Source organism: Phoca vitulina, unplaced genomic scaffold (genome assembly GCF_004348235.1).
Source record: "Phoca vitulina isolate PV1807 unplaced genomic scaffold, GSC_HSeal_1.0 scaffold39, whole genome shotgun sequence".
Lineage (NCBI taxonomy): Eukaryota > Metazoa > Chordata > Mammalia > Carnivora > Phocidae > Phoca > Phoca vitulina.
In genome coordinates this window covers 11,330,942-11,346,648 of record NW_022589742.1, presented here as the reverse complement: position 1 = coordinate 11,346,648, position 15,707 = coordinate 11,330,942, and the positions used below count along the sequence as shown (strand labels likewise).

General features: G+C 40.4%; 1 protein-coding gene and 1 pseudogene across 2 annotated transcripts in view; one reads left to right on the top strand and one right to left on the bottom strand.

Moving 5' to 3' along the window:
* The window catches only part of FAM122C (family with sequence similarity 122C), a 47,396-nt gene that overhangs the window by 10,379 nt on the left and 21,310 nt on the right, over window positions 1-15,707 (top strand). For both annotated transcript variants that reach the window (XM_032428366.1, XM_032428367.1), the window contains exon 4: window positions 10,310-10,372. In XM_032428366.1, coding sequence (XP_032284257.1) covers window positions 10,310-10,372 — 63 coding nt within the window. The remainder of the gene's footprint in view (window positions 1-10,309; window positions 10,373-15,707) is intronic.
* Window positions 3,493-4,811, bottom strand: LOC116647093 (annotated as a pseudogene).

Here is a 15,707-nt window from a genome sequence, read left to right as displayed (position 1 = left end):
GTGGGGGTGGAATGAGAGGGGTTTAATGGGTATAGAGTTTTGGTTTTGCAAGATGAAAAGAGTTCTGGAGATTGGTTGCACAGCAACATGAATATACTTAACACCACTGAACTGTACACTTAAAATGGTTAAGATGGCAAATTTTATGTATATTTTATCACAATTAAATTTTTTCAAAATCAGGACTACTTTTCATGTATTTCACTGTAGGTAAAAGTGTTTTAGAAAAAATTGCAGTGGTACAGGGCACTGAAGAACCATGGGTGCCATTTAACATGCAGATAAAGATGCACATTTCCAATCCTTGTAAAAATCTGTTCTCTCACAATTATTTTCTTAATTAAGCTCCAATATTTTCCTCTGCACTCTCAGAAAATCACTCCATCCCACTTCTGATGAGCAGAAACCCAAGGCCCTCTTCTGACCTTGGGGACCGTGCCTTCCCCCTGATTATCCCTTCACTGTATCTCCTAAGAACTCCAGGGTTGGCGTGCCTGTTCCCCACTCTTCCACTAGGAATTCTCTTCCTGGCACCTCTGTTGAATTTGGGGCGGCCACATCTCTTCTCCATCTCCACCCCCTCCTACTCCAAGAAAAGCAGGAGAAATTTTTCATCTTCCTGTCAGAAATGATTGTGCTCTTCTTGAGCAATTTGTCCCTTTTAATTTTATGGCTACTGATATTTATCTGATTAGGTTTTGCTTTTCATGTGGCAACTACAAACTAATTTAATTTATGGCCCACCCCGTAGTGAGTGTATAATACATTCCTGGCCCTGCTTTATTCTCTGTCTTGCTAGCCTACATTCAGTTCATGTTCAGGATCAGTCATTGCAGGAACTAGGAAGAGGCATTGATAAACATAGCATACAGCTCCTGTTCAGGATTTTCTAAGCGCTTTATCTCTAGTAACTACAGAAGGAATGGGTTAAAAATAGCAAACGTAGTGAAGTTAAAATTCTTTTCAAAGAATTTAATGTCTTTACAATATTAGTTTTCTGCGGTTTCTCTTTTAAATGGAACTAAGCTTGATCTTTCCTATCTTAATTCCTTCATTGAAGATAATGCTTGGGAATCCGCTTCACCCAGCCCGCTTCCGCAACGCCCCCTACTCCTCCCCACCCCCATGACCTCGTTCCTTGGTGCTGGTACTCTTGCTTCCTCCCAAGGACTCCTCTCCCCTCCCAGAGTGTGAGAAACAGGCACAATGAGAAATTTACATAAAAGACACCAGTGAGGTTTATTGACCTCTCAGAAAATGCTTTGTTTCTATTTTAATACTTTGTTTCATGTAGAAGAATTATCTGGGGACTCCTGGGTGGCTCAGTCGGTTAAGCATCTGCCTTCGTCTCAGGTCATGATCCCAGGGTCCTGGGATCAAGTCCCGCATCGGGGCTCCCTGCTCAGCCAGGAGCCTGCTTCTCCCTTGCCTGCTCTGCCTGCTGGAGCCCCCTGCTTGTGCTCTCTCTCTCTTTAAAATCTTTAAAAAATTATCTAAGGTAATTCCCTTTCAAACCACCTGTAGTGCTTAATTTGTGGGAGATTGTCTTCTAGAAGCCTTCTTTTCTCCAATTAATTTTCCGTGTTATTCCTAAAAAATCAGCCAAGTCCAATATTTAATCCACATTTTGTGGCTTATGATTCTATAGCTCAAGTTCAAATCCTACCTCCCCCAGACATTTCACACTACATTCCTGTTGATCTCATTAATTTTAGTCAGGTAGTCTTCTCAGGATTTCCTAGATAAAGTTTTCCAGTAGGAAATTCTAAACCTTTATCTGAAACTAACCAGTTCCTTCCCATCTCTTAGATTTCAATTAAAAATAATCTCTTCCAGGGGCGCCTGGGTGGCTCAGTCGTTAAGCGTCTGCCTTCGGCTCAGGTCATGATCCCAGAGTCCTGGGATCGAGCCCCACATCAGGCTCCCTGCTCCGCAGGAAGCCTGCTTCTCCCTCTCCCACTCCCCCTGCTTGTGTTCCCTCTCTGGCTGTCTTTCTCTCTGTCAAATAAATAAAACCTTTAAAAAAAAAAAAATAATAATAATAATAATAATCTCTTCCAGGAAGTCTTTCATAGTTTGGGACAGTTTGCCACACCACGCAATTCTCTTCTTTTGTTTTTTATAACATGATATCATAATACAGTTAAAGTACCATAATTTCTTTATATAGTGCGTATGTATATATTTAAGTTCAGGTTAGCATGTCTTTCCAATTAGAGTGTTTCACATTTTATATTGTGAACTTTCTGGGCATTTGAATGATAACAATATGAGCATCAGTAGCATGAATTAAATGTATTAACATTCTGTTTGTTCAAAAGATGTGTGTGGGTATTTGATGGGGTTTTTTAAAGGGAAAACCTGTTTTTCAGATTTGGTTCATGTCACTGTATAACAGCTTCTCAGTGATCAATGCTAATAAAGGGAAGCACTGGGGGAGAATATCCCAAACTGTGGATAAATCACAATATTTTCTACTTGCTTTGGAAAGTAGATTATTTTTATAGCATGCTTTAAAAATGGCTGTACAATTTTTTAAAGTTAGTAATAATATCTAATGTTGGAGAGATAGAAGAAAATTGATATTCTCATACACTGCTAGAAAGTAAATTTGTATAAGCTTTCTGGAGGACAATTTGGCAATGCGTATCAATAGCATTGTGACCTAGAAATTCCATCTCTATGAATTTCTCCTAAAGAATTCTTTAAGGATATGTGCAAAGATTAGCTTCGAGGTTGTTATCACAGCATTATTTATGAGTGAGCAAAAAAATGTGGCAAAAATATGAATGGTTAGGGAATAGGTTAAATGAATGAGCTTTCATTATCTGTGTTTGAATCCCAGTTCGAGCAATTACTAGCTGTATGAACTTGAACAAGTGGCCTAATTTCTCTGGCCCTCAGTTTTCTAATCTTTAAAATGGAGACAATAATAATGTCTACGTCATGGGGTTGTTGTGAGAATGGAGTGAGATAAGACATGCCTGGCACATAATGAGTGTTTCTTATTATGGTACATGCATATAGTATAATATTCAGCCTTTAAAAATGCTGTTGCAGGTGGGGTGCCTGGCTGGTTCAGTCCGTAGAGCATGTGACTCTTAATCTCAGGGTCATGAGTTCAAACCCCACAATGGGTGTAGAGCCTACTTAAAATAAAAATTAAAAAAAAAAAAAGAAACAAAAATAAAAATGGTGTTGCAGGTGAATTTTAACATGGAAAGATATGTGGAATGTATTAAGTTATTTTTGTTTTGTTTCTACAGTAAAAATTCAGTTTATCCATCTGTTTATAACACAATACACAAGAAGCAAAGTGTTTCACATCATAGATTTCACTTCCAACTCCCTGAACTGTTCATTTTTTTGGCTGAAAGGAGATACTAGTGGGGAAAGCCAAACAATGCCTAGGCAACTAAAATAAAGTTGGGGTGGGGGGCAACACTAACATCATCCTCACAGGGATGGGCACAAGGGGCTGTTCATCGCAAGCTGATTTTCTAGAACTGCTAGCTGGAAGCACAGGAGCACCACTTGGACGTTTGCACTTCATTCTGCTCCGCCCCACGGGCACAGCAACACCTCCCGGTAGTTGCCCTTACTGTCTTCCTGGATGTGCTAGTGCAGGGACATGCCATGCTTTCTCTTGAATTCAGACCTAATTTTTAACATGTCCCCTTCCTTCACTGTGGGTGACCATGATCCTAATCAGGACCTTATCATGAGCTCCCTTACCCTTCATGGAATCAGTCAGTCATCAAAATAGGGGAGCTTGTTCTGAATACACTGGACCAGTTGCTGAAAAGCATTATTTTTTTTAAGATTTTTTATTTATTTATTTGACAGAGAGAGACACAGCAAGAGAGGGAATACAAGCAGAGGGGGTGGGAGAGGGAGAAGCAGGCTTCCTCCCTGAGCAGGGAGCCCGATGTGGGGCTCGATGCCAGGACCCTGGGATCATGACCTGAGCCGAAGGCAGACGCTTAACAACTGAGCCATCCAGGTGCCTCTGAAAAGCATTTTCCAGGTCTCTTTTGACCTCCTCCTTGATCATAAGGGCTGTAGCTCTTGTACCTTTCAAATTCTTTCTGGATGTGATACACACTTGCTCGGTCATGATGCTGATCCCCTTGGGAACATCAGTTCCTTTCCTCTTCACTCCAACATTAGAGATCATAGGCATCTAGGGTCAGACAGTTCATAATCAATGACAGAGTCATCCTCTGCTCTTCTACCCTTTGCAAGGGCAACCGTCAGCTTGCAGAAGTCACCAGATGTGTTGGAAACAATGTCCTTCTCCAGATCAGTCTTGTACATCTCCTTGTAGACTGTTAATTTCCTCTAGCATCTAATTGGTCCTTGAGCAGATGATCTCAGTGAGGGAGTCCTCATCAGTCCTCAGCACCTTCATAGGAGAGGCTTTCAGCTTGGAAGCCTCATACTGAGCAGGTGTTTTCAGTAGGTCCCAAATCACCTTCTCCAGGTGGCCAGGTGGCCAGGCAAGGCTGAGTTCAATGCTGATGCAAATTCCTTTTTGGTCCTTGTCTGGTTGGTGAAGACAATATCCTGTCTCTCCTCGTTGCTGTCATTGGTCAACATGTTGATGACAGTGACCTCATCCACACCTTTAGCCTTGATGCCGTTTCAATGTTCAAAGCATTACACTTGACATCAAAGTTGGTGTATGTTTTAACTGACCTGTATGCATTTGGGGGTGTAGAGTGGTCACCCTCCAAGCAGAGTTTGCACAGAATTCGTGAACAGTGGACATTTTGATAGAAGCTGGCCCATAAGCTGAAAGCTGTGAGCATCCTCAGATGCAGAGCCAGAATGTATTAAATTATAAAGAAAAAAAAAAATGGGGCACCCAGGTGGCTCAGTTGGGTGAGCATCCAACTCTTGGTTTCGGCTCAGGTCATGATCTCAAGGTCATCAGAGCAAGCCCTGTGTCAGGCTCTACGCTCAGCATGGAGTCTGCTTGAGAGATTCTCTCTCCCTCGCCCTCCCCCTCTGCTCTTCCCCCCACTCATGCACTCTCTCTCAAAGAAATAAAATCTCAAAAAAATTATAAAGAAAAACCTAAACTGCAAAATAGTATTGTGCAGTAGGATCCAGTTCTGGAAAAAGAAACACTGAGATCTTTACTATGGTCATCTCTGGATGGTGGGTGCTGTTGTTTTTTTTTTCCCATTAATTATGTTTTATACTGTGCATGTATTGCTTTATTATGAGAAAAAAGTAAGTCAGTTTCTATTGAAAAAAAAGATCAGGATGAATAGGTGGAGCACAGAGGGTTTTTAGGGCAGTGGAACTATTCAGTATGATACTATAATGATGGATATGGGTCATTATACATATGTCCAAACCTGTAGAATGTATAACACGAAGAGTGAACTCCAATGTAAACTATGAACTTCGGGTAGTAATGACATGTCAATGTAGGTTCATCTCTTATAACTATTTACCACTTTCGTTCAGCTTTTGATAGTGGGAGAGGCTCTGCTTATGTAAGAGCAGAGGAAATCTTTGTACCGTCCACTCAGTTTTGCTGTGAACGGAAAACTGATCTAAAAAATAAAGTCTAGGGGCGCCTGGGTGGCTTAGTCTGCCTTCAGCTCAGGTCATGATCCCGGGGTCCTGGGATCGAGCCCCGCATCGGGCTCCCCTGCTCAGCAGGAAGCCTGCTTCTCCCTCTCCCACTCCTCCTGCTTGTGTTCCCTCTCTCACTGTGTCTCTCCCTGTCAAATAAATAAATAAAATCTTTAAAAATAATAATAATAAAGTCTATTAAAAGTAAATCAAAAGATCAGATGGGAAAAATAATAAAGAATGCTGGGTAGCAAGGAATAGATATCTAAGTCTTATAAAGCTACCATATATAATTCTAGTTGTTGTTTTTTTGTCATTAAACATTGATTGTAGAAATATTTGATGATGGTGGTGATAATGGTGGTAGTGGTAGTAATAGTTACCATTTACTGAGCACATACTATGTGCCAGGCACTAGGTGAAGCATATTACATGCATTATCACCATTACCATATTTCATACAAATAGACACTTGAAAGAGAAAGTCTTGTTACATCTTTCATAGCACTATTCCACATAGCAACAAATCATATGTCCAATATATCCCTTTTATGCAAGTTTTATGGAGAAAAGTGCTGACTTTTGTGAAAAGGGTCAGCTAGTAGCCTTATTGATTTGAATTAGGAATTTTCTTTTTTTTAAACTATATATATATATATATAATTTCTTTTTTTGAGAGAGAGAGAGAGAGAGTGTGTGAGCGGGGAGAGGGGCAGAGGCAGAGGGAGAGAGATCCTAAGCCGGCTCCCCACTCAGCACAGAGTCTGACATGAGGCCCAACCTCACAACCCTGAGATCGTGACCTGAGCCAAAGTCAAGAGTTGGATGCTTAACCAACTGAACCACCCAGGCGCCCCAAATTAGGAATTTTCTTGAACTATCAACCCTGGAACATGATTAGTACAGGCTAGTCTGAATTTCTGGCCAGTCAACAGTCATTAGCTGTCTAATACTCCTTCTTCATACCCATCCTGGATAGAGCCTGAACCAGGCTCAGGGCCGATGAATATGTGAGTGTGTCTCTTCCAAAGTTAAATAGACAGCGCTGTTAGGTATAATCTGCTCATCTGTGTATACCAAAGTAAATCATTTTGCCACAGTTCAATTTTTTTTTTTTTTAGTGTGGCATTCAAGGCTTTCCAGCATCTTCACCCTCTTGGCCTCAGAATCTTCTATCCCTCCAGAGACAACTCGCATTGCACTCACACAGGACTAACAACCTTTCCTAAAACATGTTTCCTAAAACATGCCTAGCACTTTTCCTTTTCTCTTGCTTATGCTGTCAAACTCTTCGCCCTACGAGGCCCAACTCACACCGCCACCTTGTGCCTTACCTGTCTCCCATCTCCCACTCCCTGTGCCCATTCACTTAATCTTTGCTTTTTATCCCCACCCTACTTTGTCTCCATTTGACACTCATTTCCTTGTCTCTTATATAATAATTAGCTCTCGTGTCTGGACTGTAAGGTGTCTGTGGGTAATAACTATGGCTTATTTTTCTTTTAATCTCTCCTTCCCCTCTGTAAGAAAAACAGTTCCTTAAACATAATAAGGGCCCAGTAAATATTGAAATACTTAAAGAGCCCTATTTTTCTGAGTGACTTGTTATGATGGAGTGATTATGGCTCATTGTCCAGTGTAATTTAGATGTAGAGAATTTTCAGTGATCCTCATATGAATTTTCTTTCTTTCTTTTTTTTTAAGGACTTTATTTATTTATTTGACAAAGAGAGACACAGCGAGAGAGGGAACACAAGCAGGGGGAGCGGGAGAGGGAAAAGCAGGGAGAAGCAGGCTTCCCGCCGAGCAGGGAGCTGGATGCGGGGCTCGATCCCAGGACCCTGGGATCGTGACCTGAGCCGAAGGCAGACACTTAACAACTGAGCCACCCAGGCGCCCCCCCCTCATATGAATTTTCTGTTGTTACTTCTATACCTTGGCTGTTGCCTCCACCCTCTAGCAAATGATTAGAAAAAACAAACTGGTTTTAACACCTTTCTTTCTTTCTTTTTCTTTCTTTCTTTCTTTTTCTTTCTTTCTATTTATTTGTTTATTTATTTATTTATTTTAAATTTTATTTTGTTGTTAATCACCATACATTACATCATTAGTTTGTTTTTTTTTTAAGACTTTATTTATTTATTTGAGAGAGAGAGAATGAGAGAGAGAGCACATGAGAGGGGGGAGGGTAAGAGGGAGAAGCAGACTCTCCACTGAGCAGGGAGCCCGATGCGGGACTCGATCCAGGGACTCCAGGATCATGACCTGAGCCGAAAGCAGTTGCCCAACCAACTGAGCCACCCAGGCATCCACATCATTAGTTTTTGATGTAGTGTTCCATGATTCATTGTTTGCGTATAACACCCAGTGCTCCATTCAATACGTGCCCTCTTTAATACCCATCACCGGGCTAACCCATCCCCCCACCCTCCTCCCCTCTAGAACCCTCAGTTTGTTTCTCAGAGTCCATAGTCTCTCATGTGGTTTTAACACTTTCTTAAGCAAAATATAACTAGTGAGAGAAAATGCCCCTTAAAGAGTCACATGATACATTTTAAAATCTAATAAAAATTCAGACTAGCTACTTCATAAAAATGCTTATATATCCAACACACCTTTTTGAACACTCATCTTCTCCCCACACACCAACTCATTCCTCTTACTGCCTTTCCTGGCTACCACCCACCCATGGGTTTCAGCTAGGAACTTCAGACCAATCTTGAGCTCTTTTCACTCTTTCTTTTTTTTTAAGATTTTATTTATTTTTTAATTTTTTATTGTTTTAGAGAGAGAGCACGTGTTGAGTGCAGGGCGGGAGGGCCAGAGGGAGAGGGTGAGAGAGAATCTTAAGCAGGCTCCATGCTCAGCTCGGAGCCCCACTCAGGGCTCAATCCCACGACCTGAGATCATGACCTGAGCCAAAATCAAGAGTTGAACGTTCAACTGACTGAGCCACCCAGGCACCCCTAAGGATTTTATTTTTAAGTAATCTCTACTCCCAACATGGGGCTCAAACTCACAACCCTGAGATTAAGAGTCATGTGCTCTACTAACTGAGCCAGCCAGGCACCCCTCTTTTCACTTTCTCATCATTTCTCCAGTCCGCCTCCTTCTCTTCATCCCACCCTTTTTCATTCAGACTCTCATTTTCTTTTACCTGGCCTTTGATCCTGCTTCTAGTCCCTCTTCCCTCCACCCTCAATTTGTTCTGTATATGCTGCTAGGGTTGCCTTTCTAAAACAGATATGATCTTGTTTAAAATGCGTTGAGTTTTTTTTAAAAGATTTTATTTATTTATTTGACAGAGAGAGACAGCGAGAGAGGGAACACGAGCAGGGGGAGTGGGAGAGGGAGAAGCAGACTTCCTGCCGAAGCAGGGAGCCCAATGCGGGGCTCGATCCCAGGACCCTGGGATCATGACCTGAGCTGAAGGCAGATGCTTAATGACTGAGCCGCCCAGGTGCCCCTAAAATACTTTGAGTTTTAAGAACTCAGAAGGATCTATGCTTTAGGTTTCCTATTGGGCTCAAAAGACTAAAGTCCAAAATCCATAATCTGGTTTCAGCCAAATTTCCCCAGATTTGCTTCCTTTCATGCCCTATCATGTACCAAATTTCAGCCACCCTGAATCTCCCTGTTCCCCAAACATGTCTCTGCCTGAGCATCTCTTCTCACTTCCTGAAATACCCTGCTTCCTCTTTCCTGTCTATTGAATTCCTACCCTCCTCTATGAAGCCTTCCCCAGGAACCCCAGGCAGAAATATAGTCTCTGTGCTTTGACTTCCCACGAATCATAACTTGTTCTGGCACACTGACCTATGGCCTAATTTTTCCTACCTACACTTTGAATTTCTCAAGGACAGGAAAATGTTTTATTTCTCTTTGGATCCTCAGGGTCTAGCACAGTGGTTTACCTCATTAAATATTTCTGAATGCACAACTCAGTGTGCTCTTAAGATATAATGTAAAAGTAAGATATGGTAGATTCATTGTCTGGCATTTCAAGAACTAACCAGGATACAGGTAGAATGGATAAATGAATTCTAAAGGTACTTTTCAAGCCTCATTTTCACACTTAGCTTTAAATCCCTCCATTCTTTCATGCCCCTCTTGTGTGGGTCCTCATAAGCTTTGAGATAAGACAGAACAGGAGAAAGTAGTCTAAATGACAAGTATCTGAACAAGCAAGAGAAAATGTCCTGAGCTACTTGGAAGTGACTGCCTTAAGTCATTTCATGTTATGAAAGTGTGGTTTCTTCAGCTGGGTTCTAAGATATGTGATGGGGTTATTTTGTTTGTTTTTTGCAAGATAAAACTGGCAAGAAAAAGTGAGGTGATTTCAAGATCCAGTGACTTGGGAAAGGGAAAGTAGAGATAAATAAAATACTCTGTTGATGTTCTGCCCGGTATCTTTTATGTTAACTCAGTTATTTTGTTCTGTTCTGTTATATATATGTACTTTTGATTAGTATAATTTTCAGTCAAGAGTCAGTTGGATCTTTTATTATTTCTTTAATTTTAAGTTTAACTAATACTGTTGCTAACATGCATTAGGCACTCAGACATTTTAGGTAATTCAACATTGACTTAATTAATGTTTAGAAATAATTAATCAGAAACATTCAAGCCAGCTTGACTTCTGTTTATTTTTTTATTGAAGTATGATTAATATTCAATGTTATGTCAGCTTAGGTGTTGACTTTTATATTTTAAATTTCAGTTTTTGCCACCCTCTCACATCCCCATCCGTGCTTCCTATGGTCGCCTTCATCAAATCAAACAGGTAAGAAGACTTTCAAAACTGATAGCTGTTCAATAAAAAGAAAACTTTATTTTTCTTTAAAAAAATACCTGTGGTTCAGTAATTCCAAATTAGGTCACATGTGATTCTGTTTTTAATTCTAGTAATGGTTCCTCTAAAACAAAAACAACTAAGGAGTCCTATATTTCTTTGAGTTATTACCTATTTTAATAAACTGATAGTTTCCAGAAAGACAATATACTCTTCTGCCTTGAATCTGACCTCTTTCAGAGATCGCAAAGAAAAAAGAAAATTAATTTTTAGGTTCATAATGACCATAGTTATCATGGTTTTTTTAAACCGTCAGGTGAAGAAATTTTTTTGACAGATGAAATGGCCTTTATGCTATCATTTTGTGTTCATTTCTTAGTGATCTGAGTTCAGGGACACATTGTACCTCACTGGCTTATGTTCTGTGCAGGCGTGTATGTGTGCATGCATGCGTGTGCATGCGTGTGTGTGTGTGTGTTTAATAGCAAATGCCTAATACACAGTTAAACCTTTTAATTATCCAAAGATTAGCCACAGAACTCAAAAGATCAAATCACCACTCCGCCACAGGTGGTAGGATTTTTCTGACCCAACTACAAGCAGATTTTTGTTCAAGGGCGGCTTAACTGTTATGAAGCACTTATTATTTACTTAGCGCTAAAATAGGTACTTTACATCTGTGCTCTCATTTTATCTCACAACATAAGATCAGAAACTCATGACAGGAGAAATTTAGTAATTTACCCAGTGTTCAGAGTTAGTGAATGTCAGAGCCAGAACTAGCCCCAAATTACTGGATTCCTTTCCAGCTACCTTTTCCCCGTGTCAGTGGCGCAGAAGCCATAGTATCTCAGGAGTCTGGTGTTTAGGACTCCAACTCCTGCTTCCTTTCCCTCCCTCCCTCTCACACCATGGCTTCCCTGAAGTCCAGCCTGTCATCCAGTAGCAAACAAGTATGGTAAAAAGATTCTTTTACTTTTTAGTGGATAAAACATTCTTTAACTGTCTTTGCAAGTATGGAGCTCTTTTAGAAGTTCTTAAGGAAAGAACCTAAAATTAGTAGGTAAGATGACCTCTGGTTTATCTGTGCAATTTGTTTTGTTGCTTCCCCTAAATGAGATCACTACTTTAAAATTGACTATATGTTGCTATTTGATTATGAAGCTTGAAATCAAGGTAAATATTTGAAAATTGATTACATGTTGCTATTTGACTATGAAGCTTGAAATCAAGAAAAATTTAACTGGTCAGTAAATTGTAAAGCAGTCTATTTCCATAGTGACAGAATATATGTTATAAACATTTAAAATGAAACACAAGTAGAAAGTGAATTAAATGGGAAAATAGAAATAATATTAGCTTTCAATCTGGGCACTGATTGAATGGAAAATCAAGACTTATTTTCAGCAGCTTAATGGTCTGATAGATATCTTAAATTGCATATTTCTTTATATGCATTCTTTTTTTTGAGAGAGAGAGAGAGAAAGAAAGAGAGAGTGCGTGAGCCGGGGAAGGGGTGAGGGGCAGAGGAAGAGGGAGAGAAAGAGTCCAAGGCAGGCTCCATGCCCAGGGCAGAGCCCAACACAGGGCTCAATTTCATGACCCTGAGATCATGACCTGAGCTGAAATCAAGAGTCAGACGCTTAACAGACTGAGCCACCCAGGCACCCCTCTTTATATGCATTCTTTGACCGTGATTTCTTTTTAGCTGTTGAACTTACTAACCTTTTGGGGAGGATGCCTGAAAGTAAATCCCTGATCTCTTTTTACCCACTAACACTCAGTATGAGTCTCTGAGAAGGACTTTTTTTCTTACATAATCACAATGCCATCATTACATCTAGCAAAATTAAGTTATTCTTTAATGTCATCTAATAACCAGTCCATGTTAAAATTCTCACTGTTCTCAGAAATGTCTGTTTTACTGATTCAAACATGTTCCAACCATGATCTCTCAGATCTCTCTCTCTTTTTTAAAGATTTTATTTATTTATTAGAGAGAGAGAGAGCACGAGGCAGGGGAGGGTCAGAGGGAGAAGCCAACTCCCCACTGAGTGGGGAGCCTGATGTGGGGCTGGATCCCAGGACCCTGAGATCATGACCTGAGCTAAAGGCAGTCCCTTAACCGACTGAGCCACCCAGGCGCCCCTCAGGTCTCTTTTATTTAAAACATTCCCTTCCCCTCCTGGTTTTTGTTCCATGCCACTTATTTATTGAAGAAACCAGGCCATTTGTCCTGTAGACTGCCCCACATTCTGATTCTGTTTCCATGTGGTGTTTAATATGTTCTTTTGTTCCCTGCGTTTCCTATAAACTGATTTGATTACATTTTTTTACTTTTAAATAAGCACACAGCCCAAGTCAATATTAGGTTCTGGGTCAACATTTAAGTCAATGTATGATTTAAGTTACCCCTTTCCTAGCAGGCAGTTAGTGCATAATTTTTTCTCAACTGGGGCTACTAGCTGTTTTCTAGGCATTAGGGAGCTTGAGAAAATGAAGCTGGAAGTTAATGTTCTGTTTTCCCCCCAGCTTTACTGATATGTAATTGACATATAACATTGTCTAAGTGTAAGGTGCACAACATGATGATTTATGTATATATTGTGAGGTGATGACCATGGAAGTTAATTTTCTAAACACATAGGACTTCCTAAGTGTTCAGGAACTATTCTTTTTATGTAATTTTCCTTTCCTAGTAACAATCAAGTTTATGTTTCAAGAGGTTTGGAAGCGCTCAGCTTTTAGTTCCCTATCCCAAAACCCTAAACATAATTAACCACCCTGCTGAAATAGTTTGTGTATTAGTTTGCTAGGGCTGCCACAACAAAGTACCACAAACAGGGGGACTCAAACAACAGAGATTTAGTTTCTCACAGCTCTGGAGGCTGGAAGTCCGAAATCAAGGTGTTGGCAGGATTGGTTTCTTCTGAGGGCTGTGAGAGAAGCGTCTGTCTGTTCCAGGCCTCTGTCCTTGGCTTGTAAATAGCCATCTTCGTGTTCAGCTGGTGTTTTCCCTACACATATGTCTGTCTCCAAATTTCTCCTTTTTTATAAGGACGTATTGGATTAGGGCCCACACTCATCACCTTATCCTAATTTGATTACCTCTGCAAATACCCTATCTCCAAGTAAAGTCATATTCTGAGGCGCTGGGGGTTAGGACTTCAACATACTAGATTTTAGGGGGACACAGTTCCACCCATAACAGTTTGTTCACAGTATATGGTTCTATAACTTTACCTTTATTTCCTGCCTTGTTCAATAGGATAGAAAATCACTGAGACCCAGTAAGAACGTGACTTTTTCCAGCAGTGCCTTAAGTAGAATCAGTCAGATTATCTACTTGCCTGTCACCTCTGCATTTCTAGCATCTCTTCCTTTTATATCTTCACAAATGTAAACTTTAGCAACACATATTCCAGTCTTTGTTTTATCTTAACCTGGTTTGGATAAATTAAACTGGGTTTAGACACAAATGTAAGGGAACTTTATGAAATGAAGCTTTGGAGACAGATGGTGCCAGCTGAAGTGCAGGGCGTGATTCTGAGAGGGGCCATCTAGGTACCACAGTGTAGTTTCCGCAGTCTAGGAAGGCGCTGGCATTAGATCTCGGTGGTATGTTCTTCAGTTTTCTGGTCTTCCTTGAAACCTATGAAGTACGCAGTCTTTTTTATGAAGAGATGTTTAATTTGATCTTAGTGTACCAATCGTTTCATTCTTTCAGCAAGCATTTGTTAAGCACTGTGCCAGCACTGGGCAACTAAAATCTTTCAGGCATACTCAACTTCAGAGAGCACAAGTGGCTAACTTACTATTTCCATTTTTACCTTGGATCCTAAAAACCTGAAAGCTAAGTTTAGCACTCAAGTGCAGCAACTCCCCTTAACCTGGGTTTCTAGCATATAGTACTCTTTGCCCTTGACTGGGCAAAGAGTACTATATATAGGCAATAGTACTATATAGTACTATATAAGGCAAGCATGGCTCTTGACCTTATTTTAACAATTGTATTTCATTATAAGCACCTCATAGCCATTTTGGAAATAGGCAAGATATAAACAATTAAAGAGTCAACCTGCTTTTACTAACAACCCTCAAAATGTCTGATGTTGGCTAATGCTCTGACTTTCAGTGGGAGGAACAACAGGCAAAATCCTGTCCTGCTTTGGGAAAAATTGCTCTTGTTGGTTGAGTAAATTACAAAATACTTTGAACTTCTCACTACAGGAAAACACCTACATAAAATATTAAATGGAAGGACTATACTAACCTTACATTGTATTGAAAAGATTTACTGTTATTCCATTATTTTTTTTTTTAGATTTTTTTTTTATTTATTTATTTGAGAGAGAGAGAATGAGAGAGAGAGCACATGAGAGAGGGGAGGGTCAGAGGGAGAAGCAGACTCCCTGCCAAGCAAGGAGCCCGATGCGGGACTCGATCCAGGGACTCCAGGATCATGACCTGAGCCGAAGGCAGTCGCTTAACCAACTGAGCCACCCAGGCGCCCCCTTTTTTTTTTTTAGATTTTTTTTTTTTACTTATTTATTTGAGAGAGAGAGCACATGAGAGGGGGGAGGGTCAGAGGGAGAAGCAGACTCTCTGCCAAAGCAAGGAGCCTCCATTATTTTAAAAGACTAACTTCTTAAACTTCCTTTCCCAATTTCCCTCATTTTCCATAATGACATCAAAATAACTCAAAGCTCTAGGTTCACCTTCAGTTCTTCCTTATTTTCTCCTGTATCTAAGTAGGCATCTAATCCTATTAATTCTTCCTTGACAACATCCTCTGTTCCCACTTCCTTCTGTCCCTTGGGTCCAGATTACTGTAATAATATTCTAAGAGATTTCCTATCTCTGCCAGTACAATCCAACTTCCACAACCAACACCAAGATAACTTCTCGAAGACATCATTTTCACCTTTTCCTCCCCTGTGCAAAAAGGTATAATGGCTTCCCATTACCTATTGAAGAGGAGTAAGAATAAGAATAGCTAGGTTGTAGTGAGTGCTTACTTACATAGGTTTCCAGGCACTGTGGAAAAGAGCTGTACACCCGCCTCATTATCCTCAATTCTTATCATCATCTTCATGTGGATGAGGACACTGAGGCTCAAGTTCAGTCACTTGCCTAGGGTTGCACAGGTAATAAGTTACAGAGCTGAGATTCAACCCAGTTCTATTTGGCTCCAAAGCCTGTGGTCCTAACAACTATGCTATTCTGCCCAAACTCTTTAAGCTCAAACCCTTCAGTTATTTAAGATCCTGGAAATCTGGCCCTATTTTACCTCTCTAGTTTTCTCTCTCATTACTTCATTGTACAA